This window comes from Phacochoerus africanus, chromosome 8 (assembly GCF_016906955.1).
Source record: "Phacochoerus africanus isolate WHEZ1 chromosome 8, ROS_Pafr_v1, whole genome shotgun sequence".
In the NCBI taxonomy this organism is placed as follows: Eukaryota; Metazoa; Chordata; class Mammalia; order Artiodactyla; family Suidae; genus Phacochoerus; species Phacochoerus africanus.
The window spans coordinates 94,976,133-95,001,703 of record NC_062551.1 but is presented as its reverse complement, the minus strand read 5'-3'; the positions used below and the strand labels follow the sequence as shown (position 1 = coordinate 95,001,703).

General features: G+C 49.1%; 1 protein-coding gene and 1 non-coding gene across 9 annotated transcripts; both read left to right on the top strand.

The window, feature by feature from the left end:
* Positions 1 to 8,375: 8,375 nt before the first annotated feature.
* PABPC4 (poly(A) binding protein cytoplasmic 4) lies at positions 8,376 to 25,571 on the top strand. Of its 8 annotated transcripts, none has more exons than XM_047793459.1 (16): positions 8,376 to 9,538; positions 12,785 to 12,978; positions 13,974 to 14,089; positions 15,328 to 15,467; positions 15,842 to 15,936; positions 16,613 to 16,750; positions 17,759 to 17,854; positions 19,964 to 20,236; positions 20,580 to 20,652; positions 20,812 to 20,931; positions 21,432 to 21,518; positions 21,612 to 21,739; positions 23,594 to 23,687; positions 23,784 to 23,914; positions 24,147 to 24,206; positions 25,267 to 25,571. In XM_047793459.1, exons 1-16 carry the CDS (start codon positions 9,346 to 9,348, stop codon positions 25,282 to 25,284), a joined length of 1,956 nt encoding a protein of 651 aa, XP_047649415.1. In that variant the 5' UTR covers positions 8,376 to 9,345; the 3' UTR covers positions 25,285 to 25,571. The 8 variants fall into 8 exon arrangements, with proteins under 8 accessions (XP_047649415.1, XP_047649414.1, XP_047649416.1 ...); XM_047793458.1 differs by having other exon boundaries at positions 8,377 to 9,538; positions 24,147 to 24,249; XM_047793460.1 differs by having other exon boundaries at positions 8,377 to 9,538; positions 20,580 to 20,667; positions 20,812 to 20,883; positions 24,147 to 24,249.
* Positions 18,361 to 18,495, top strand: LOC125134812 (small nucleolar RNA SNORA55). Its single transcript, XR_007136809.1, has one exon. It is a non-coding gene; the product is annotated as a small nucleolar RNA SNORA55 (small nucleolar RNA).

The window sequence follows — 25,571 nt, the reverse complement described above, 5'->3', positions numbered from 1 at the left end:
ATTTATTTATCTTTTTAGGGCCGCATGTGCGGCGTACAAAGTTTCCCAAGCTAGGGGTTGAATTGGAGCTGTAGCTGCTGGCCTACAACACAGCCACAGCAACTTGGGATCTGAGCCATGTCTGTGACCTACACCACAGCTCATGGCAACGCTGGATCCTTAACCCACTGAGCGAGGCCAGGGATCAAACCCACATCCTCATGGATGCTAGTCAGATTCATTTCTGCTGAGCTATGATGGAAACTCCTATAGTGTATTTAGAGCAAGGAAAAACTTAAGCCTCAATCCACTCTTGCCAGCTTTGTGATCTCGGCCAGTTAGTCTACAGAGCGTAGTGTAGTGCCTAGTATGTAAGAAGCATTGTACAGTGTTAGCTATTAGTGTCCTTATTGCCGAATAATAGTATTGGATCAATTACTTCTGGGAAAAGGCACATTCTAGAACTCTAGAATGGCATTCAAGTTCTTCTGCAAGATTTAAACTCTACTTTGCGGTTTTCTTCCCCACTACACACACACACACACACACACACACACCCTTAAGTTCGAGGCTCATTGGGCCACTCAGAGCAACCCTGAAAATGTCATGTTATAATAATAGAGTATTGCATTATTCACTGCCTACGAAATGCTTATTGTATGCCTGGAACTGTGTAAAGGTTTATGTATTTTATCTCATATTGTTTCTATTCTACCAATGAGTAAAGTGAGGTTCAAGAGTGTAAAATGACTTACTAAGCTAATAAATGGTTTATCTGTCTCTGGACTTCTGTCTGTAGAATGGTCTAGCATTATCTATATAGTGCTTCTATTGCATTTCTACCTTCCGAGACACTGTCTTCTTTTCAAGGTCCAGCTGCATTGCTACCTCCTCCAGGAAGCTTGCCTTGATTCTCACCCTTAATAGAGAAAATGTTCCCTTTGTGCCAGGGGCTCCTGGACATTGGGTTGCAATAATTGATTTGGATGTCAGTTGTTCCTACCAGATCATGACTAGTTTCAGGGAAAGGATAATGTCTTGTCCATCTTTGCAGCCAGTATCCAGCCTGGGTCCCTGAACAGGAAGATGGCAGTTTTGCACCCCCTCATTTATACCACTTACCTCCGTAGATGATGAGGTTTTTAAGGTCAGGTCCAGGTTTTTAAGGTCAGGTTCAATTTCCATTACCCTGGCTTTGGTCAGGCCACACACCTGTTCATTCCTGCTTTGAGGTCTGCGAATAATGTCTAGTAGGTGCTTTTTATTTATTTATTTATTTTATATAGAAGTTCCCAGGCTAAGGGTTGAATCGGAGCTGCAGCTGCCAACTTATGCTACAGCCACAGCAACTCCGGATCTGAGCCACATTGGGGACCTACGCCACACCTTGCAGATACACCCGATCCCTGATCCTTAACCCACCAAGCAAGGCCAGGGATTGCACCCACATCCTCATGGATACTAGTCAGGTTCTTTTTTTTTTTTTTTTTTTTGCCATTTCTTGGGCTGCTCCCGAGGCGTATGGAGGTTCCCAGGCTAGGGGTCGAATCGGAGCTGTAGCCACCAGCCTACGCCAGAGCCACAGCAACGTGGTATCCGAGCCACATCTGCAACCTACACCACAGCTCACGGCAACGCTGGATCCTTTAACCCACTGAGCAAGGCCAGGGATTGAACCCGCAACCTCATGGTTCCTAGTCAGGTTCGTTAACAACTGCGCCACAACGGGAACTCCACTAGTCAGGTTCTTAACCTGTGGAGCCACAGTGGGAACTCTCAGTGGTTGCATAATAAATGGTTTATTTTTAGCATTTCTAACTAACTGTAAAAGTCAGCAAGCCGCTCTCAATGTAGGGAGGACAGGAAGGGAGGAACAGCTTCTCTCTCGCGGGCAGATACCAGGCCCCTCTTCCTTAAAGGGCTGACGGCACCCATGATACAGGCGGGAGAGGCCCAGAGATGGGACAATGGTCCAAAGCTGTGCGGTCTGTCCTTTGCCTGCACCGAACCTCCAAGATCTCAAAGACCCTGTCTGTGAACAAGGAAGGGTCTTCCTTCCTGAGGGGCAGGACCATTGTTGCTTATAGGAAATAGAGGTTTTGTAGGTAGAACTGACCTCCTGCTGGGAGGATGGGGCTGGGTTTCCCCTGCTCTCACCCTCACAAAGTCTCTAGATTCAAAGCACGTTTCACATGTTTCACACACACACACACACACGTGCACACTTGCTTGCTTGCTTTTTATCTCTCTCCTCCACAAGGGCAGGATGTTCCACGAATGTTTAGCTCACAGATCATCCCAGCACTAGGAGCAGAGAGAGCCTCTGACTCTTAGAAAGGCCACATAAAATTTGTTGAGGGGAGTTCCTGTTGTGGCTCAGTGGTTAACGAATCCGACTAGGAACCATGAGATTGCAGGTTAGATCCCTGGCCTTGCTCAGTGGGCTAAGGATCCAGCATTGCCATGAGCTGTGGTGTAGGTAGCAGACACACCTCGGATCCCACGTTGCTGTTGCTGTGGCTGTGGCGTAGGCCGGTGGCTAGAGCTCCAATTAGACCCTTAGCCTGGGAACCTCCATATGCCGTGGGAGTGGCCCTAGAAAAGGCACAAAGACCAAAAAAAAAAAAAAAAAAATTTGTTGAGGGAGTTCCAGTTGTGACGCAGTAGAAACGAATCTGACTAGTATCCTTGAGGATGCAGGTTGATCCCTGGCCTCGCTCAGTGTGTTCAGGATCTGGCCACGAGCTGTGGTGTAGGTCACAGGCATGGCTTGGATCCCACATTGCTGTGACTGTGGTGTAGGCTGGCAGCTGTAGATCCCATTCGACTTCTAGCCTGGGAATTTCCATATGCCTCAGGTGTAGCCCTAAAAAGCAATCAATCAATCAATCAATCAATCAATCAATATTTGTTGAATGACAAATGAATGGATCCAGAAAGCAAAGTTCTGACTTTCCTGCTTTATTGCAGAATCCTCAGCGGCAGAGACCTCACCAGCATCCAGGTCCTCACCATGAAGTTTTTTTTCCCTCCTCTCCCCAACCCCAGGCTTATTCTTTCTCTTACACATCATACCATCTATAGAGCACAGACCCATTGAGAGTAGGTTCCATTCCAGTGGGGGAAAAAATCACACACCTTCCCACCCCAGCAAAGCCTGATGTGTTCAGGCTTCCTTCCAGATCACTGCTCAGGTCATTTGTCCAGCCTCTTCCCACCCTCTCAGGCCCCAATTAAGGCCTGTTTGGATTTTGTAGGCCTGGAGTCCAGGTGGCTCCTTTGGTGGCTTTGCTCCCATCTAAGACTTAAGTGATATTCTTGTGCTGATATGTGGGGAATCTAAATTTTTTTTATTTTCCAGAAACTAGGGAACCACCTTTGACTCCTACTTTCCCACTTGCCATATCCAATTAATCACAAATCAGAGTAAATTTTTTTTTTGTCTTTTCTCCTTTTAGGGCCACACCCTCACCATACGGAGGTTCCCAGGCCAGGGGTCTAATCAGAGCTGTAGCCGCCCGCCTAGGCCACAGCCACAGCAATGCCAGATTTGAGCCCCATCTGTGACCTACACCACAGCTCACAGCAACACGGGATCCTGGACCCACTGAGCAAGGCCAGGGATCAAACCCGAAACCTCATGGTTCCTGGTCGGATTCGTTTCCCCTGCGCCATGACCGGAACTCCCAGACTAAATTTTTTTCACTCAAGTTACTTCTCCATCCCTTGGCCACCACCTTATCGGCCCTCCCTCCCAGGTCTCTTCCTTGCCTCCACTCTCTATGCTGCAGCTTTCAGCAACACCAGATCCTTAATCCACTGAGTGAGATCAGGGATCAAGCCCACCTCCTCATGGATACTGGTCAGGTTCTTAACCCTCTGAGCCACAATGGGAGCTCTGAAAAATGTGGGGTTTTTTGTTTGTTTGTTTGTTTTGCTTTTTAGGGCCAAACCCGCAACATATGGAGGCTAGGGGTCTAATAGGAGGTACAGCTGCCGGCCTATGCCACAGCCACAGCAACATCAGATCCAAGCCACGTCTGTGACCTATACCACAGCTCACGGCAACGCCGGATCCTTAACCCACTAAACGAGGCCAGGAATTAAACCAGCAACCTCATGGTTCCTAGTAGGATTCGTTTCGAAGTGCCATGATGGGAACTGTGATTTTTTTTTTTTAATGTAATTTGAGGAGTTCCTGTCATGGCTCACCGGTTAACAAACCCAACTAGTATCCATGAGGACTCCGGTTCAATCTCTGGCCTCTGTCAGGGTTTAAGCATCTGGCGTTGCCGTGAGCTGTGGTGTAGGTCGCTGACAAGACTCAGATCCCCCATTGCTGTGGCCGTGACATAGGCTGGCAGCTACAGCTCCGATTTGACCCCTAGCCTGGGAACCTTCACATGCCATGGATGCAGCCCTAAAAAAGACAAAAAGAAAGAAAGAAAGAAAGAAAGAAAGAAAGAAAGAAAGAAAGAAAGAAAGAAAGAAAGAAAGAAAGAAAGAAAGAAAGAAGGAAGGAAGGAAGGAAGGAAGGAAGGAAGGAAGGAAGGAAGGAAGGAAGGAAAGAAGGAAGGAAAGAAAGAGAGAAAGAGTGTAATTTGAGGAGTTTCCTGGTGCGATCTAGCATTTGTCACTGCTGTGGTGTGGGTTCAATCCCTAGCCAAGGAACTTTCACATGCCATGGAAGAAGCCAAAAAAGAAAAAAAAAAAGGTAATTTGAGCCAAGGCATCTCCCTCTGAAAATCCTTCAGCTCTGTTCTTTGACCTCAGGATAAAGTTCAAAGTGGTTCAAGTCTCCAAGAGCAGGCTGTCCTTCTCACCTCTCACAGCACCAGTGTCTTATAGACTCATCTCCAGCCCACTCCCCCTCAGGGCCTTTGCACATGCTGTTCTCTCTGCCTTCACTTAGGTAAATCTCCCCTATTCTCAGGACAAATGTAGCTTGATAACAATAACAATTATCATTTATATGAGTGATTTATGGGTATTTATGTGTATTAGGTTAGTTCTCACAAGAGCCCCACTAAGTACCTTTACTAGTTTACTTACAGATTGGAAATTTGAGAGTGAGAGATGTGACTTAGCTTGCTCAAGGTCACACAGGTAGGAAGTTCCCCAATAGACATGAGGGCAGGGACTGTGGGCTTTGCTTTTTTTTTTTTGTCTTTTTTGCTATTTCTTGGGCATCTCCCAAGGCATATGGAGGTTCCCAGGCTAGGGGTCTAATCGGAGCTGTAGCCGCCACCCTACGCCAGAGCCACAGCAATGAGGGATCCGAGCCACATCTGCAACCTACACCACAGCTCACGGCAACGCTGGATCGTCAACCCACTGAGCAAGGACAGGGATCGAACCCGCAACCTCATGGTTCCTAGTCAGGTTCGTTAACCACTGCGCCACGCCACGACGGGAACTCCTGTGGGCTTTGCTTATAGTAATTATTTAACAAATATTTATTGGAGTTCCCTTCGCGGCTCAGCAGTTAATGAACCGGACTAGTATCCATGAGGTTGCAGGTTCTATCCCTGAGCCCTCCTCAGTGGGTTAAGGATCCAGTGTTGCCATCAGCTATGGTGTAGGTTGAAGACACAGCTCGGATCCCCCGTTGCTGTGGCTCTGGCATAGGCTGGCAGCTACAATTCTTATTTGACACCTAGCCTGGGAACCTCTATATGCCGTGGGTGCGGCCCTAAAAATAGCAATATATATGTATATAATATTTAGTATGTGCCACATTGGCACTGCTCCAGCTTCCTGATCTCGTGAAGTTTACCTACCATAGGGAAAACACAGACACCAAACAGGCAAACATATACGAATGACATAATCTCAGGTAGTGAGCCTTGAAGATAAGCCAGGATCGTATGCTGAGATGAACAGTACTGTCGGGCTACTGTAAACCACTAGGTGGTCTGGGAAGGCTTCCGGGAGGAGGGGTTCTGTCTATAAATGGAGCGCTCCATAAATGTTTCTTGACTGAATATGTTAACTAGACTATCACCTTCACAAGAGGGAGAGGGACTTCCCCAACTTTGTCCACCATGGTATCCCCAGCACCTTGACCTGGTGTTGACATAGAGTGAGCCTAGATTAACTATTTCTTTCTTTTGTTGTTGTTTTTGTTTTGTTTTGTGAATGTTGGGGGGGGAAGGTGCTGGGCCACACCTGTGGCATGCGGAAATTCTGGGGCCAGGGATCCAACTTGAGCTACAGTAGTAACCAGAGCCACAGCAGTGACAACATACCGGATCCTCAGCCCACTGAGCCAGATAACTCCTCTTTGAATAAATATATAAATAGTAATATTTCTTCATTTAATCAAATCGGTGGTTTTCTTTCTTTCTTTCTTTTTTTTTTTTGGTCTTTTTTTTTAGGGCTGCACTCGAGGCACATGGAGGTTCCCAGGCTGGGGGTCTAATCGGAGGAGCAGCTGCCAGCCTACACCACATCTCACAGTAATGCCGGACCTTAACCCGCTGAGCGAGGCCAGGGATTTAGCCTGCAATCTTGTGGTTCCTAGTCAGATTCGTTAACCACTGAGCCACTATGGGAACTCCCTGTTTTTCCCTTTTTAACCATTTATTATGCAACCACTGAGAGTTCCCACTGTGGCTCCACAGTGGAATTCATTTCTGCTGTCCCATGATGGGAACTCCAAATCATTGGTTTTCAATGGGAGTATCTCTGTGCCTTTTAGTAATTTCTGTTTTGGGTCACAATGATGCTCAGGGTGGTTCTTGGCATTTATGCTGTCTCTGTATATCTTGCAACACATGGGGACAATCCCACTTGAGGTAGACTGGTCCCATGTACCACGTGACTTCCAAAGATCCTCATGCAAAGGAGAAATCTTTTTCTTTTTATTTATTTATTGTCTTTTTAGGGCCACATCTGAGGCATATGGAGGTTCCCAGGCTAGGAGTCAAATTGGAGCTGCAGCTACCACCCTACGCCACAGCCACAGCAACGGGGGATCTGAGTGGAGTCTGTGACCTGTGACCTACACCACAGCTCACAGCAACACCAGATCCTTAACCCACTGAGCGAGGTCAGGGATGGAACCTGCTTCCTCATGGATACTAGTCAGATTCCTTTCCACTGAGCCGAATGGGAACTCTAGGAGAAATATTTTTAAAACTAAGAGTCTAGACCCTCACTCCTTTTTTTTTTCTTTTTTATCTTTTTGCCATTTCTTGGGTCACTCCCGCGGCATATGGAGGTTCCCAGCCTATGGGTCGAATTGGAGCTGTAGCTGCCGGCCTATACCACAGCCACAGCAACACAGGATCCGAGCTGCGTCTGCGACCTACACCACAGCTCATGGCAATGCCAGATCCTTAACCCACTGAGCAAGGCCAGGGATCGAACCCTCAACCTCATGATTCCTAGTCAGATTCATTAACCACTGAGCCATAACGGAAACTCTGATCCTCACTCACTTTTACAGAGAAACAGAACTTTTGTTTTGGCCACGCCCTGGCAGCATGTGGACATTCTCAGGCCAGGCATCTAAACTGCCACCGTTGTGATTGGCACCACAGCTGCCATAATGCCTCATCCTTAACCTACTGCACCATAAGGGAACTTCCCAGGACATTTTTTTTTTTCTTTTTAGGGCCACACCTGTGGCATATGGAAGTTCCCGAGCTAGTGGTCCAAACGGAGTTGTAGCTGCCGGCCTATAACACAGCCACAGCAACACAGGATCTGAGCTGCATCTGACAGCAGCTTGTAGCACAGTTGGATCCTTAACTCATTGAGCAGGCCAGGGACTGAACCCGAATCCTCATTGATACTGGTGGGGTTCCTTGCCACTGAGCCACAATGACACTCCCCAGAACATATTTTAACATGAACTAAATTCCAGGGATACCACTACCATGTAAATAGAAGGATGACTGTATTTTGTTTAATTGAAGCTCTCCCAAAATTTGTTCATCTTTCTGGGGAATCCCATCACCAGCTACTACTGCGTTGGTAGCTGTCCTATTTGGGATGATTCCATCTTTAGGATCTAGTTTTCTAAAAACTTCAGAAAGTCTTCTTGATTTGGGCCCAATTGTTTGCATAGCGGAGCACCTATTATATGACTATAATTTATTTTGTGTCATCTTTATTTTACAGTTAGGCAAGACATTGATTATAAACATGATGCATGTGAGTGGGTCACACTATCCATGCGTTCTAGTCCCGGGGAGGCGGGTGGTTTACACTCTACCGATTCCACCAGCAGCAGGCAAAGCTACTCTTGGGTCCGGCGGAGGCCCCAGCGGGGCGGTCCTCCGCGCGCCAGGGGTCGCTGTGGCGCCGCGCGGCCGCGCCGGACGCTCTCGCGTGACCGCCCCGCCTCGGGCCCCCGGGCCGAGTGGGCGGGCACGACTGCGCCCAGGTCGCAAGGCGCCCTTCGACCAGCAGCGCCCGGGGCGGGCGGGTATAAATGGAGCGGTGGCTCCCCCGGCCGCCTCTCTCCGCCCCGGGTCGCCGTAGCCTTCGTCGCTTTCGGGCCTAGCAGCCTGAAGAAAAAAAAAAAAAGATAAAAAAAAACCCGAAAACGCTTTAAAACCTTAAAAAAAAAAAAAAAGAAAAGGAAAGAAAGAAAGAGAAAAAAAAGCGAATCCTCCTCGGAGAACCCGCGGGGAAGTCACTTTTGCGCGCTTCCGGCCTGCCCGCCGCCGCCGCACCTGGGCGTCCGTCGGTCCCAGTCCGTCGGTCAGGTGGTGAGCCGCCCGCGCGCCCGCGTCCACGCGCCTCCGCCCGCGCCCGGCCGCGCCGCGTGGCAGCCCCGCGCCCGCCGCCCTCGCCCCCCGCGCCCCGGCCTCCGCGCACCACGTGTCCGCGCTGCCCTTCGCCGGCCCGGCGTGGGAGGCGGCTGCGCGCTCCGGCTGCCCGGGGCTTGCCGAGTCGGCACCGACAAATATTTGGTTTCCCTCGTCCCCGGGCTGCTGTAATCTTAAACCGCCTGGAGCCGGAGGCCTATATTTATAGAGAAACGCGTGTCCCGGAGGCCGCTGTGGGCACCATTGGGTTGCCTCTTGAAGAATTTTTGTAATTTGGAGGGGATTCCCCGTTTTAATTTTTTTCCTTGGGTTGAAATTGGGAGCTTCGGACCAGGACAGCTGAAAATTACAAACTCCCAGGGAGGGCCATATTGTCTTTGAGAGCCTTTTGTCTGCGGTTTGGCAGTCTCTGGGCTGTCCCCGAACTCCTCTCTTGGGCCCTTGGAGCCCACTCCAGCTTCCCTGAGCTTCACTGCCACCTGTGAGCCGCGGCGCGGGCCACGGCTCGGAGCAGAGCCCCTTTTGTCCTGAGCGGGCCCTCTAAGAAGTCCTCCTGGCGGGGCTCGGGGTGGTGGGGGCTGGGGAGATGAACGCTGCGGCTAGCAGCTACCCCATGGCCTCCCTGTACGTGGGTGACCTGCACTCGGACGTCACCGAGGCCATGCTGTACGAAAAGTTCAGTCCTGCGGGGCCTGTGCTGTCCATCCGGGTCTGCCGCGATATGATCACCCGCCGCTCCCTGGGTTATGCCTACGTCAACTTCCAGCAGCCGGCTGACGGTGAGTAGAAGCTGTGGCCACAAATTCGTGGGCTCTGGAGGGACCCTGGGGGTCCTTCTCCATCCAGGTCCCCACCCCCCGTGGAGGGGGCTTTGCGACAGCCCGTGGCCACGGAAGCCATGGTGGGGGACAGGATGCAGGGGGTGGAGAAGACGGATTCCTGGCATCAGATGAATCCCAATCTTGCTTCCACCACTTGCTAACTGGGTGACCTTGGGCTTACATTGGGGGGGGGGGGGGTAGGAGCCCAAGGAGGTTGTAAAGGGGACCTGAGGGAAGTTGCTGTCATTCCATGCGTGTGGTGGGGACTGCTCCATTAGAGACCCTTGCCTGGTCACTGGCTGGGGCTCCTGCAGAAAGAGCAGGATGAATGATTGAAGCACAATTCCTTCAAAAATTTGAGGTGGCAAAGCTTCTGCCCCCCTCCCCTCACTTTACCCTGGGTTAAGAGTCTTCGATTCTGTGCTGATAAGCAGTCTTTCAGGGCAGGTAGGAAGCAGGGGGACAGTTTTGTGTGTTGGACTTGAGCAGGCACTTGTGCTAGCACTACCAGAACTGCATGTGCCAGGTCAGCTCCCTGGGCTGTGTTTTTGCCACTGGGGTGGAGGACTTCTTTTCCTGGACCAGCCCTGGGCTCTGGAGGAAGGTGCACAGGTAGTCCCGCGAAGCTCTGTTTGGAAATTTGCTAATTTGGTGGGGATTATCGCCTCACCTGTGAATAGTCCTTTAAACTTGTCATAACCCTTTTACTTCATCCCATGTGAAGAAACTAGGACTTCTGAGGAGGAAAAGTAGCTACAAAAGGTTGGAGGCTGAGCTGGGACTGGGTGCAGTGCTCTGCCAGCCCTGATTGGGGCCTGAGCCTGGAGCGCAGAGAGGTATGCTGCGGGCCTGTTGGGATTGAGGCCAGAGGAAACCCAATCAGGGGCCACACGTGACTCCAGAATAAAAGGGAACAACTGTAGAGACCATCACTGGGAGAAATAAGCCATTCTATGGCAGAGGATCTCCAGGTCTATATTTTTGTCCCCACTTTGTTCACTGTCCCTGAAGCACAGAGAATGTCACTTGCCCAAGATGCAGTTGAAACCAGAGAATCGGACTTGTTGAAGAGACACCAGGCACTGCTCGGGTCAGTTCAGTGAGCTCTGAGTTGTGTCTGGCCACAGCACAGAGAAGGTGCCTGAGAGCAGCCTTTTTAGGGGGGAGTAGTGGGCACGTTGGCTTGTTGTCTGCCTCCTTGAATCTTCTGCATGAAAGTCCTGTCACTTGGTGATAGTAGCAGAAGCCATTGGTTAGTGTGTCTGCCAACACATACCTCTGCAGGACCTCTCCCTGCTATAAATAAGTGCAGCCAGATTTGTCAGGCTAAGCCGACTTGCCTTGTGTAGCGCTGTCTGGAAATAGACCGGAGCTGGGTTGAAATGGGCTCCTTTGCTGCTAATTCATGAAACAGTTTGGGGTCCCAGGCTGGGGCTCATAGAGTCATCACAAATGAGCCCTTCTGTGTCGGACTTTCCCTGACCTCCCTTCTCACTGAAGGAGCCCCCCTGAGGAAAGTGGGAAAGCTGGTTGGGAAGAGTGAAAAGGAGATACTCTTCTGGCTGACTGGAGGGGCAGAATTAGGGAGGTGTGTCTGTGTTTTAAGTGAGAATGGTGCCTTGAGGCAGGAGAAACACTTCCCACCCCCCTCTCCCTTCCTGGAGGAGATTCTGAGTGATACCCATGATACTGATGTGTAAGTCTGGGAAACTGGGTCTGGGTCCTTGTTACTACCAGTTAGAGAAGTGTTCTGCTGGCTGGTGAGGATTACTGTAGCCTCTGGTTCTTTAAATGGTCTCCAAGGTGTATGTTTGGATTGGTTGTGAAGCTAGGGGAGCATCCCTAAGCACTTTGTTGGACACCAGGGCATTTGAAAGTCGTGGAATTCCATGGAGCTCAGATTAAGGCTTCAGATAGCCTGGAAACCATTACGAGCAGGGCCTGCCTGCACTGCCGACTTAGGCAGAAAGGTGTTGTAGTTTCTTCTTTCTTGTCCTCATAATACAAAGAACATTTCCATGTCATTTTGATGATTGAAACTTTTTTTGTCTGAATCAATTTCTGTTCTCAGAAGTTGAAAATGCAAGGAACTGGGCTGAATTCCGAGACCGCATGTTTTCCCCAATTGATAAGACGCCTTGTAAACTAAGTGACAGCTAGTTGATAATGCTGATGCAATACCTTACTGAAAAATAATCAGAAAGTCTGCCATTAGTTTTTTTGTTTTGGGTTTTTGGGGTTTTTTAAAAATCTTTTTAGGGCCACACCCGCGGCATATGGAAGATCCCAGGCTAGGGGTCGAATTGGAGCTACAGCTGCCAGCCTACACCAAAGCCCCAGCAACTTGGGATCCACGCTGCATCTGCAACCTACACGGAAGCTCACGGCAATGCCAAATCCTTAACCCACTGAGCGAGGCCAGGAATTGAACCCATATCCTCATGGATGCTAGTCAGGTTCATTAACCGCTAGGCCATGATGGGAAGTCTTGCTATTAATTTCTTAATCAGTAGTTAACTATACTGTGCAGCCATTCCAAAGATAAGTTTATCCATTTCGTAAGATGGACATATTACCTGTTCCACCTGCAGCCTGGTGGGAAGTAGGCTGCAAAGTCTTTTATAACTGATAAAGCTTAGTCAAATGTGAGGTCTTATTTGATCCTGGTGTCATAAACCCATTTTCTCTTTTTAGGCCCGTACCTGAGGCATATGGAGATTCCCAGGCTAGGGGTCAAATCAGAGCTACAGCTGCTGGCCTACACCACAGCCACAGCCTTGGGGGATCCGAGCAGCATCTGTGACCTACACCACAGCTCACAGCAATGCTGGGATCTTTAACACACTGAGGCCAGGGATTGAACCTGCAACCTCATGGTTCCTAATCCTATTTGTTTCTGCTGAGCCACACGAGAGCCTATTTGTTTCTGCTGAGCCACTCGAGAACGCCCATAAACCCATTTAGATTATCTTGCCTAACCATACGCAACAAGGATGCAGACCCAAGAGGGGTTGGGACTTCTGCCGTGAAGGAGGACGATTAGCTAGATTCCCAGGCTAGTGGAATCTGATGTCCTTTCATTTTAACAGAATTGCCCTTTATCAGAGTGCTTACCTTGAAAAGTTCTGGAGTTACCTGTTCCTGGGATGTCACCTACAGGAGGTAACATTTTATATCCTTGACCGAGTTGTGTTTCTCTTGTAGCTGAGCGGGCCTTGGATACCATGAACTTTGATGTGATTAAGGGAAAGCCAATCCGTATCATGTGGTCTCAGAGGGATCCCTCTTTGAGGAAATCTGGCGTGGGAAATGTCTTCATCAAGAACCTGGACAAATCAATAGATAACAAGGCACTTTATGATACTTTTTCTGCTTTTGGAAACATTCTGTCCTGCAAGGTAAACAATGATTGAAAGATTTCAACAGAATAATTACTGAATCATGAAAACACATACCAGGAGTTCCCTTCATGGCTCAGTGGTTAACGAACCCAGCTGGGATCCATGAGGATGCGGGTTTGCTCCCTGGCCTTGCTCAGTGGGTTCAGGATCCTGCGTTGCCATGAGCTGTGGTGTAGGTCACAAACGCAGTGCGGATCCTGTGTGGCTGTGGCTGTGGCATAGGCTGGCAGTTGTAGCTCCGATTAGACCCCTAACCTGGGAACTTCCATGTGCTTTGGTGTGGCCCTGAAAAGCAAAAAAAGAAAGAAACACATACCAAATGGGGAACTGCCTTGGAACTAGGCAACAGGGTGTGATAATTTTTTTTTAATGCGGGAAATGACTCTGAAGTCTAAAAGTTCCCTTAAGATAATCTCGTGCCGTAGCCCAGCATAAACTAGCAGGTGCTTCGTGTCTTTGTTTATTCTTCCCTCTGCCTGAAATATCCTTCCTGTTTCTTAGCTTTGGAAGGCATCAAAAGGTTACTGGGGGCTGGGGAGGGACGGGGGGGCAAAGTATCAGAGCAATGCCTCTGGTCTCCAGGAAGCTGTACTTAGTCATTTTAGAAGCATGCACTCTTTCTTCTCCTTGCACCTGTTTACGTGGAGCATTTTGTACAGCTTGTGTGGTGGTGGTTTACATGTCTGACTCCACACTGGATTATAATTCTATTGTGGGCTTAGGAAATGGTTTGTCTTTCTGTAGCCCGGTGTTCTTGACTCCCAGATAGCAAAATAGTTTTTTAGTGAAAAAAAGAAGACATTTGGAATAGAAGCAGCCTCATAGTGGCTGCCATTTGTAAGTGGAACATGACTAGGTACCCACTGTAGTCTCCTGCCTTTTGACTGTGGATGGGTTAGAGGCCTCTCATAGGTCCTGAGCACGAGCCCACACAGCTCTCAAGTTTCTGGGGCTGAACAGTGGTGCTGAATGGCCTGCCTTGTCTTTGACAGGTGGTGTGTGATGAGAACGGCTCTAAGGGTTATGCCTTTGTCCACTTCGAGACCCAAGAGGCTGCCGACAAGGCCATCGAGAAGATGAACGGCATGCTCCTCAATGACCGCAAAGTGTGAGTGTCCCAGTCCGGAGCAACAGCCATCGCATGAGCCAGCCGTGGCCCCACCTCGGTATTAACTGGCACACACAAGGCGGCTACTGGTTCTCTCGGCCCAAGAGTGGCCTGCTCCTACCTCTCCACTCCAGGGCTGGTGAGTCTCCCTGCCCGAGCTGTGGCAGCCCTTTGACTCGCCAAGGTGGGCTTCCTGCCCAAGCCATGGCCGGCCTGCCGCCTCTCCCTTAAAAGCATCTGTCTTTGGGTTTTGTGAGCATCTGGGGCTGGCTGGAAGGCAGCTCTAAGACCACTTAAGTAGGGGTCTTGGCCAGCGGCAGAGTGGAGAGGGCCCTGGACTGACCAGGAGCTTTATACTAGTCGTGTGACCTTGGCCTTCCTCTGACTCAGGTCTGTCCATGGGGTCACTTGCCAGGGATTGATGCCAAATTGTCCCCTCCACTTGGCTAACTTATGACTCAGTGGCCTTCAAATACAAGGCTGGCTCCACAGTACTGCTTAATTTGGTTATAATGGAAAATCCCATCTAGTTGCAGAACCCTATTCATAACAGACCTTGTTTGGTGTGGTTGCAGGACAGAGAGATGGGGTCTTAGTTAAGCCATGCAGGGAGAGGAGAAGGGACAATAAAAACAAATCCTGGCTATGACAAGGAAAGTCATTTCTGTCCTTTGATATTGAACAGACCAGGGGATCGGTTGTATTGATGATATGTATGTGTCTGGTGGTTAGGTCTTCTAAAGGTATCACTAGGAAGAAATCTAAAGATTCTTAATGTGTGGATACCTTTTCCTGCTAAGTGTAAACAGCACCAAAATGAATTAAGTGAAAAAACAAAGGCTCCCTCTTGGCTCACTCCAGCAACCTCACTCCTAGGCTTAACAGTGTTAACAGTTTGGTTTGTATCCTTCCAGACCTTTTCTATGCATTTACATAGATGCACAGAAATGAACGTTTTTAAAAACATGGTCATCAGGTTTCTTCACGAAGGCAGTGTGATGTGGTAGGAGGAGCCCTGGTCTGAGCCGGGGGCCCTGGGGCTGGCCCTTGCAGGACAGTCCTGCCTCTTTTCTTTTTCTGCTGGGGAGTTGGGGCATCTCTGAGCTTGCTCTTGGTGGTTGGATGGGGACATGTGTGTTTTAACCTCTCCTGTCGGCCTTTAACCTGCGTTGCCTTGGGCCCCTGGAAATCGAGTTCTGTTCCTCTGGGTGATCACTGTTTCCATGGTTTCTTTTTAGGTTTGTGGGTAGATTCAAGTCTCGGAAAGAGCGAGAAGCTGAGCTTGGAGCCAAAGCCAAGGAATTCACCAATGTTTATATCAAAAACTTTGGAGAAGAGGTGGATGATGAGAGTTTGAAAGAGCTCTTCAGCCAGTTTGGTAAGTTGAGGTCTTTTGCCCCATGTGTCCCTTTTCATAGTCCAGTAGACCTGGAATTTGTCTGTTTTTATTTACTTAAGAGATGGGGGCGCCTAGAGGCAGAAGTAAAATGCCTTGCATGACAAAGGCCACGGGGTAGATAGGAATAGACTCCAGGCTTCGGCTCTTGGCTTCATCCTACCTCGTCTTATCCCCAAGGCCCTCTCAGCAGCTTGATCAGAATTAGAAATTCAGGCATGCACTCAAAGGTGCCTCTTTCTTTGAGTCCATCTCAGTTCAGCAGGAGGGTGCTTCAAGTGGGCTCCTAGAGAAGCCTACTTTCCTTGAGCTGTGGTAGAGATGCTGTTACTAATAGTTCTGTCCTTTGGTAATAGGTAAGACCTTAAGTGTCAAGGTGATGAGAGATCCCAGTGGGAAATCCAAAGGCTTTGGCTTTGTGAGTTACGAAAAACACGAGGATGCCAATAAGGTGAGAGTACCACAAGGGTTGGGAAAAATTTGTAGGGAGTGGCCCCAGTGTGTGGGCAGGGCCTTGCTAGCACATAGTAGAGTGGAGCTGAATTGAATAGTAAAGTGGAGCTGAATTGTTTGAGTCCCTAGTGGTAATGTACAGTGTGCCCTGGGATTGTCTTCCTGAGGGATTTTGCATGTTAATACAAGTATTTTCAGGGTACTTGGCATATGCCTGTTAGCCAGGCTGTTGAAAGAATAGGGCAGGCATTTGGTCATAGGTGAGGGAACCAAGGGCCTGGAGTTGCTGATTCGATAACAGAACAGCATCCACTTATGGGTTAAGCATTGTGCTAGGCCTTCAGCATAGATGACTCAGTACCCACAAAAGAACCTGAGAAATTTCGTGACAGCCAGATGATCAACCTAGGCTCGTGTCTGCCATGCTTGTGTTTATACACCTGGACTATTCTTTTACTCACATCTGGACCAGTAGTCCATTTAAATACCAACCCCATTTTACTGATGAGGAAATTTGGGTTGGCTTAGCTGACTTCAGAGACGGGATGAGATTAGTTTTTAGCCCTATAGGGATGATTTCCTTCTCTCAGAATATTCAGTGGGACTTAATCAGACCTCCAGAGCAAGGCCCCTGCCTCCGCACCTTGATTTAAAGACATGTGTTTCCTCTTTAGGCCGTGGAAGAGATGAATGGAAAAGAAATCAGTGGGAAGGTCATTTTTGTCGGCCGTGCACAGAAGAAAGTGGAACGGCAGGCTGAGTTAAAGCGGAAATTTGAACAGCTGAAACAGGAGAGAATTAGTCGCTATCAGGTGAGAGGTTTTCTTGGCCCAGCCCGCCAGCAGGCCACGTACCACGAGATGTTGGCAAAAACAGGCTTAGTTTAGCAGGCTTCTTCCTCTTTGGGGACCTTGAGTCTGCTCTTCCTCATTTCTCCCAAGATTGTCAGGCTTAAAGGATATACGTACCAGATACAGCAGCAATTCTAGAACAAGGACAAGGGAGGTTTTTTCATTTTAGGGACTCTATTCTGGAAGCCTTAGTTTGTTCTTTTGGCGCTTTTTGTTTTTAGGGCCGCACTTAGGGCACATGGAAGTTCCTGAGCTAGGGGTCGAATAGGAGCTGTAGCTGCCTGCCTATGCCACAGCCATGACAATGCCACATCCTTAACGCATTGAGTGGGGCCAGGGATCGAACTCATGGATACTAGTCAGATTCTTAACCCACTGAGCCACAGTGGAAACTCCTGGGTTTTTTTGGCCACACCTGCAGCATGTGGAAATGGGCCAGGGATTGAATCTGACCTGAAGCTTCGACTAGGCCACAGCTGTGGCAGCACCAGATCTTTAACCCACCAAGCCACTGCAAAGATTGAACCCGAGCTGCTGCAGAGACAGTATGGATCCTTAACTTGCTGTGCCACAGTGGGAACTCCCAGTCTGTTGTTCTTAGTCCTGTGGGTTCCTTTTTTCTTAAATGATATGCTTTGTTTGGAATGGTGATAAGGAGGCCCTGCTGGGTCAGTGGTCAGCCAGGGCAGCTGTGAGGAATGCTGAGACTACATCGATGGTCCTGATAGTCTTAAGGTAGTAGTTTCTCAGATTCAGACTGCATCAGACTCCCCTGTAGGACTTGTTAAAACAGATTGCTGGGCCCCAAAATTTCTGATTCATTAGGTGCAGGTTTTGGCTTGAGAATTTATATTTCTAACAGGTACCCAAAGGTACCACTGCATGTCTGGGGATCATAGTTGGAGAATCATCGTCTTCAGGAATGTGTGAGGTATAGAAGTGCAATTAACCGTGATCTTTTTGCTTCAGGGGGTGAATCTCTACATTAAGAACTTGGATGACACCATTGATGATGAGAAGTTAAGGAAAGAGTTTTCTCCTTTTGGATCAATCACCAGTGCTAAGGTATTTTATACTGAGATTTTGGGGTTGAAGCAGACGTTGTAATCTATTTTAGAGGTTTATTGCATTTGTTTCATCTAAGAAGTAGGATCTAAAATTTTTTTTTTTATGGCCGCACTCGCGGCATGTGGAAGTTTGAGAATTGGAGCTGTAGCTGCAGACCTATACCACAGCCAACCAGATCCAAACTGCATCTGCGACCTACACCGCAGCTCACAGCAATGCCCGATCCTTAACCTACTGAGCGAGGCCAGGAATTGAACCCGCGTCCTCATGGATACCAGTTGGGTTCGTTTCTGCTGAGCCACAATAGGAGCTCCATAATCTAAATTTTGTCCGTTTCTGAGATTAGCTACTACATTAATCTAGCAAATTTCTCCTGGCTTTTCCAGTTACTCATCTGAGCATATACTCTGGAGAAATGATATTTTATTAGGTTAGCATTTCACTGTCTCCCAAGCACTGATGGGGGCAGGGGTGGAGATGAATCGGACTCAGTGTTTCCCAGAGCACCTGAATCTTTCCCATTCTTTGCTGCTTCGTGCTGGTGTGGGGACAGATGGTGCCACAGTATGAGCAGAGGAAATCCAGACGGGTTGTTTCCTGTTTGTCTTGGGACCTGTCTCTACACCTCTGCCACACTTCTTCGAGTGGAGGTATTTTGAGGATTTTGGAGCAGAGGTTGGGAACTTCCTGTCTGGTCTCATAAAGGAGGAGAGGGGAGGGGAAAGTTTGTTTTTCCATGTTTTGCAGTGTGCATTGTCTACTTGAGTTTTTTTGATAATCATATCAACTGAGTTAGCCGGGTGAGTGAGTATGAACCATCTTTTGAAGATGAAGCGTTTTCTCCTTGAGCAGGCTGCCGTGCGTCCTTAGTGCTTTGTGTGTGTGGTGGGAACTGACAGCATCTGAATATTTTGGGTCATAGCTGATGCAGACGCTATTCCTGCTCCTCAGAGGTGTGGCATGTGTCACAGAGCCCTTAGGGCAATGAGTGAGAAAGGAGGTCTGGTGGGCCAGTGGAGGCTTGATGGCCCTATCTTGCTTGGCCCTTAACCTGGGAGCACTATCGGCTGCAGCAGGGTGTTGGCCAGAACTGCCATCAGAAATTTCCTCAGTTCCTCACCCCCTCCCTTCTTCTTATCACCCCCTTGAGTCTCCAGCAGTGCAAGGAATGATAGTCTCGCCTAGCTGACCAGGACAGGAGGCAAGACAGCATTGGCCAAAAAAGAGCAAGAGAACCATATCTTGAGGTTTCCCAGGCACCACTTTTAGGATCATGGTGTCACATTACTTTCACACACCTTACTGATCCACCTCAATGGTAGTTAATTGTTGGGTTAATACACATCTTTACTCCGAAATCTTCACGTCAGGATGCTCTCCAGGCAGTGAGCTAAGACACAGATGGGATGGTGCCAGACACACATGGTCATATTGCTACCAGTGCTGGTAGGCCGGGGAAAGCAAGAAATGACCTTTTCAGGTGAGGAAAAAGCCTCCTGTGGATGACTTTGTATGTAGGAGACTGTCTGAACCCGTAGACATGTGGTTTTGTAGCTGTTTGCCTTGAAGTATATCCTGGACATTGATGCTCAGAGGGCAAGCCAGTGACTTCTCTTAAGGTAGAGATTCTGGAGCAGGATTAGAATCTAGCTGCCTGTCTGGTTGTTGTTCTGTGTTGTTCCTGTTGAAGTAATGGTGGCAGTCATTGGTTTCCTAACTCCTGCCCAATTGTGGTATTTCAAAAGCATGTCCTAACCTTGCTAAGAGCTATTAAAGTTTTGTTCGCCAAAGTCTTGAATGGATGAGTTCTACAAGTAAATTGCTTGACACGACTGTCTGGATCTCTTAGTTCCCAGAGATAGCTATACTTTTAGGTATCGGGAAACATCTTTGGGTTGCTGGTTCAACCATTAGCCATAGAGTCACCTGGGGAATCTAAAAAGAAAAACACTTAGGTCCTCCTTTTAGAGGTTGTGATTCAGTTAGTCTGGGGTCCCTTGTGGGACTGGGCTGAGAAGCCCTGACCTGGACTTGGTAACTATTGCGGTGGAACCCAGTTTTAACACATGGACACCTTTGTCCTAAGTGACTGGTCTTATTTTGTAGGTGATGCTGGAGGATGGGAGAAGCAAAGGGTTTGGCTTTGTTTGCTTCTCATCCCCTGAAGAGGCAACCAAAGCAGTCACTGAGATGAATGGACGCATCGTGGGCTCCAAGCCGCTCTATGTTGCCCTGGCCCAGAGAAAGGAAGAGAGAAAGGCTCACCTGACCAACCAGTACATGCAGCGGGTGGCCGGGATGAGAGCGCTCCCCGCCAATGCCATCCTAAATCAGTTCCAGCCTGCGGCAGGGGGCTACTTTGTGCCAGCAGTTCCACAGGTGGGTCTGCTGTACGCTTGTGTCCCTTTGGACCCTGCCTGCTGACAGCTGCTCCTGTAGTCCACAGTGGTGAGGGAGAGGGGTTTTAGGACGTTGGCGTTCTAGAATATCAGAGTAAAGATCCTGCAAGTAAAACAAGGAAGGGCTTAGAGTGGCACACAAACAGTGTCAGGGATAGAGTAAAAGAATCCCTATTAGCTGACTGTCCCTCCCCCAAGCTTTTGAGTCGAGAGCCTCTGTCCTGAATAACTAGCCCAGGGCCTGGTAGTGGGCTGAGATGAGATAATTCTCCAGTGTGGCTTCAGATCCTTAAATACGAGGGCTTGGGTGCTCTTTCTTTCAGGCTCAGGGAAGACCTCCATATTACACACCTAACCAGTTAGCACAGATGAGGCCTAATCCACGCTGGCAGCAAGGTGGGAGACCTCAAGGTAGGTGGTGGGGAGCAGTGATCTGAGCGCCCAGGGTGTAGCTGTCCTGGTCTCCCTGCCTACCTTCCCACCCCCTCTGAGGCGCAGCCTAGGGTCAGGTCCACACCGCTCATCAGTGACATGCAGTTTTTGTCTCTTCACTAGGCTTCCAAGGAATGCCAAGTGCTATACGCCAGTCTGGGCCTCGTCCAGCTCTTCGCCATCTGGCTCCAACTGGTAATGCTCCGGCCTCTCGCGGCCTCCCTACTACCGCTCAGAGAGTCGGTGAGCAAACTGGCCTTGAAGCGTGGCCCGGGGAGGAGGGAGTCAGGACCACTAGGCTCTGCCCAGGGTTGGTCAGTTCGTTGGGCTCATCGTGTTGTCCGGTCCTGGTTCTGTAATCTTAGCTGTGTGCTTAGGTAGGTACTTAAGGAGTAGAGAAACAAGTATGAGTTCCAAATGGTTGGTTTCCTTTTAGGATTTTTGCCTCATTGGTGACTTGTGAAAAAGGTTAATTGTAGGAATTTGTTAGCTGAATGACTGCAAAGGCAGCCTGTTCTTTAGGTAGGGTTGGGAGAGTCAGGGAACTTTTGCAGAATGTGTCTTGTATTCCAAGAGGTGGAAAGAGTTGTATGTTATCTGTTGGCTCCTCTTCGTAAATAGCAGTAATGGCCCCGTGTGTGTTGTGTGTTGTGTGAACATGCTTTGGAATTGCTCCTTCCGTGGGACGTGGCCAGTTGGACATCTGTCGCCAACACTGATGTGCATTTGCTGGTCTGTTGTAGGGTCTGAGTGCCCGGACCGCTTGGCTATGGACTTTGGTGGGGCTGGTGCCGCCCAGCAAGGGCTGACTGACAGCTGCCAGTCTGGAGGTGGTATTGGATGCACACAGAATGGGGAAAGATGGGATTTGACGGGTCTTTGCCCAGACTGATGGGCTTTAATTTTACTGTTCTTTTCCTAAGGTGTTCCCACAGCTGTGCAGAACTTAGCGCCTCGTGCTGCTGTTGCTACCGCTGCTCCTCGGGCTGTTGCACCTTACAAATACGCCTCCAGTGTCCGCAGCCCTCACCCTGCCATCCAGCCTCTGCAGGTGAGCACACACACCCCAACCCCACCCCCACCCCTCCCCGCCTTTCTACATGACTTAAACGCTGCCTTGCTTGGATTTCCTCAACAGGCATTAGGCGCCTGCTCTGTGGTGGAGCCTCCTGTGTGGCAACCCTGCCTTTGGAGGGGGTGGGGTTCTAGTGGGAGATACAGGGCTTGCAAGTGTTCTTCCTGATAACAGTTGACTCAGCAGTGCCCCACAGGAGACAGCGTGGTCCTGCTCTCCTTCCTCCCACATGCATGGGCTCACTCAGCTTTTTTTTTTTTTTTTCTTCTCTTTGCCATTTTTTGGGCCGCTCCTGCGGCGTATGGAGGTTCCCAGGCTAGGGGTCTAATCGGAGCTGTAGCCGCCTGCCTACACCACAGCCATAGCAATGCGGGATCTGAGCCATGTCTGTAACCTACACCACAGCTCACGGCAACACCGGATCCTTAACCCACTGAGCAAGGCCAGGGATTGAATCTGCAACCTCATGGTTCTTAGTTGGAATCGTTAACCACTGTGCGACGACGGGAACTCCCACTCAGCTCTTTGAGCATCCAGTTATTTCACTTTCACATCCATTGGCTGAATTGATGATCCTTAGCTGCTCTGCAAGGTGATTGGGTGGGAAAGGACATCTTGCAGATGAAAGGTTCGGCTTCAGAGGTATTATTAGGTTGGGCTGGGAGAACTGGACCCAGATCTCAGCTTTTCAAAGCTGGAACTGCTATCCTAGAGTTGTGTGCACCTCAGGCAGGCCAAGCAATGAGCTTGTGGCAGGACTCTGCAGTTTGCTTGGAGGAGCCGTGCTGGGCCTTGCTTCCTTCTGCTTGGTGTTATAAGTTGGAAATTCCTCAGAACTTGGCACTATGTGAAGTTGGTGTTTTGTTTTTTGTTTTTTGTTTTTTTGTTTTTTAATGGCTGCACCTGTGGCATGTGGAAGTTACTGGGCCAGGGATCGAATCTGAGCCACAGCTGTGGCAACATAGGATCCTTTAACCCACTGCCCCACAGCGGGAACTCCAAGAAATAATTTTTTGCCTGCAGGGACCTTTACTTGTAGGACTGATATTGACATTACATGTGGACGGTCCTCAAGCATTTGGGGCAGTAAAGGCGACACGGGATATAATTACAAGCGTTTTTGCTATTTACATCCTTCGACTCAGTCTCTACTTGGAATATACCCAAAAGGAAACTAATTTTGGGGAAAGGGAGTTCCCATCATGGCACAGCGGAAATGAATCCAGCTAGGACCCGTGAGGTTGCGGGTTTGATCCCTGGCCTCTCTCAGTGGGTTAAGGATCTGGTGTTGGCATGAGCTGTGTTGTAGGTCACAGATGAGGCTTGGATCTGGCATTACTGTGGCTGTGGAGTAGGCCAGCAGCTGTAGCTCCAGTTAGACCCCTAGCCTGGGAACCTTTGTATGCCTTGGGTGTGGCCCTCAAGAGACCAAAAATAAAAAACTTTCAGGAAAGGGCTGCACATATAAATGTTCACAGCATTTCATTAACAAGGCCTCAAAGCCTTGGGTAGCTATGGGTGAATTATGATCATTGTAACCTTGAGAAAATTAAAATCATTGGTAGATGACTGCCCAGCACCATAGGTTTATTTTCTTACTCATTTCCCTTCCGTTAGAATAGCATGCCATTTTAATTGTGGTTGGTTATGTTGTACGCTTACACCGCTCTATTCTTCCCCTTCAAGCCCCCGAGACTGAAATCAGTTCCTGGACAGCAAGGACAACTACTCCTTTCACTCAGTAGACTCTCACATGTTGAATGGTTGGGCTCACGACCACTATCACTGTCCTTTCTCTGGTGCTAACCTACTGCTTCTCCTGGTTCCCAGGCACCCCAGCCTGCAGTCCATGTGCAGGGGCAGGAGCCACTGACCGCATCCATGCTGGCCGCAGCACCCCCCCAGGAACAGAAGCAGATGCTAGGTGAGTGCTTGCAGAAGAGGGGGCCAGAGCCTGTTACTGACCTGGACACCAGCATCCAGGCTCCTACTGGGTTTTTAATGGAGTACCTTCCCACAGGTGAACGTTTGTTCCCGCTCATCCAGACCATGCACTCAAACCTGGCTGGGAAGATTACGGGGATGCTGCTGGAGATTGACAACTCAGAGCTGCTGCACATGCTGGAGTCCCCCGAGTCTCTCCGCTCCAAGGTGAGCTGGTTCTCCGACCCTGTCACTTCGGCTGACTTGGCTCAGGATGTGTGTGGGGGGGTCTTCTGCCCCCATGACCTCTTCCTTGTGCCTCGCCTGCAATCCGAGGGTTGCTGTGCTGTGGGCATGTGAGAAAGCAGTTAATACCAGAAGCCCCCGCTGGGCCTGGGCGCCAGGGAGGGACGGAGGGACTCTCCTCAGATGTCACTGACCACCTGGAGATCTCTCACAGGTGGATGAAGCTGTAGCGGTCCTACAGGCTCATCATGCCAAGAAAGAAGCTGCCCAGAAGGTGGGCGCTGTTGCTGCTGCTACCTCTTAGACAAGGACAAACCGTATGTTTGGCTATTTCTGTTTTCTGCAATGGTTTTGACTCATGAATATCTTCCTAAAAGGTTAGGGGCAGTGTATGTGTAGAGCCATGTTCCTGTCCCTAAATCTGATAATTTGGGCAGAGCTTTCTGTCATCTGGATGAATTAATGTGGAGAAAACAGTACCGGTTGTAAATTAGAAGAAGCAAACAATAGTTTTCTCCAGAAAGAGCCCCTGGTTAGATCTTTCTCAAGAATCACCTTGTAGGTGTGAAATAATGATGGATATACGAGGCACTGCCATAACCTGACCTCATGGCCTCACATCTATGAGCATCTCCCAGGTTTGGCTTGAGCTCGGTGAGGTCGGTTGTGTGTGTGTCTGCTGCTTAGCTCCGGCAACCCACTGGGCAGAGGCCTGGGTGTCAGAGTGAGAAACAGACATACCTGGCTTGCAGTGTGTGTTCCCATCAACTTGTAGATTGGGGGCTAGGGACTCAGGGCAGTGAAGCTTAACTGGGACCTCTGACAAGAACTGGTGGGTAATTGCACAGAGGAAGGAGAGAACAAGTGAACAGGGGCAGAGGCAGGGCAAAAGGGTGAGCGTATGGTAGAGCCAGAGCTGATGGGTTGGTAGGGCTTGACTTGGCATGGGCATGGCCCTTGTTAAGGGCCCAAGCCTTGTCATTTGGAGTTTAAGCAAGGGTGGCCAGGAGGAGTTGGTGGTGGGGCTCTACATACAGTAGCTAGCCTCAGAGGCACTAGTTCTTAACCCCAGCTCCTCCTCAGAGGGCATTTGACAGCATCTGGAGACATTTTTGCTTGTCAAAACTAGGAATGTGTTACTGCTGTCTAGTTGGGTAGAGGCCAGGGAAGCTGCTAAACCTCCTACAATGCAGGACAAGCCCCCACAGTAGGCACCAAGGCAGAGAAACCTTGCTCTACAGTAATTTTATCAACCAGAGAATTCAGTCTCTGAGGTTCTCTCTTTTTTTTTTTTTTTTTAAATGTATTTATTGTTCTGATGCTTTTCTTTTTAGGATTCAAAAGCCAAATAAACCCTCATGGAGTTCAGCTCAAGGTTTGAAGACTTCTTAGCTTGTCCTATGGACCTCAGTACCAAGAACCACAAATTGCAAATTTAATAGGTCATTTTGTATCAAAAGGTCAATTATGAAGCACCTAGAACTTTTCAATTAAAAGACTATATTCTCTGGGTTCTGGTATGGCCCAGACAGTGTTAACTTTTTTTTTCTATTGTGGGTTTTGGTCTTTTCTCCCCCAAATTGGTTTTATTTGATGTACCCAAGTCTTAAGTTTAATAAAGAAAAAAATCTCCATAAAA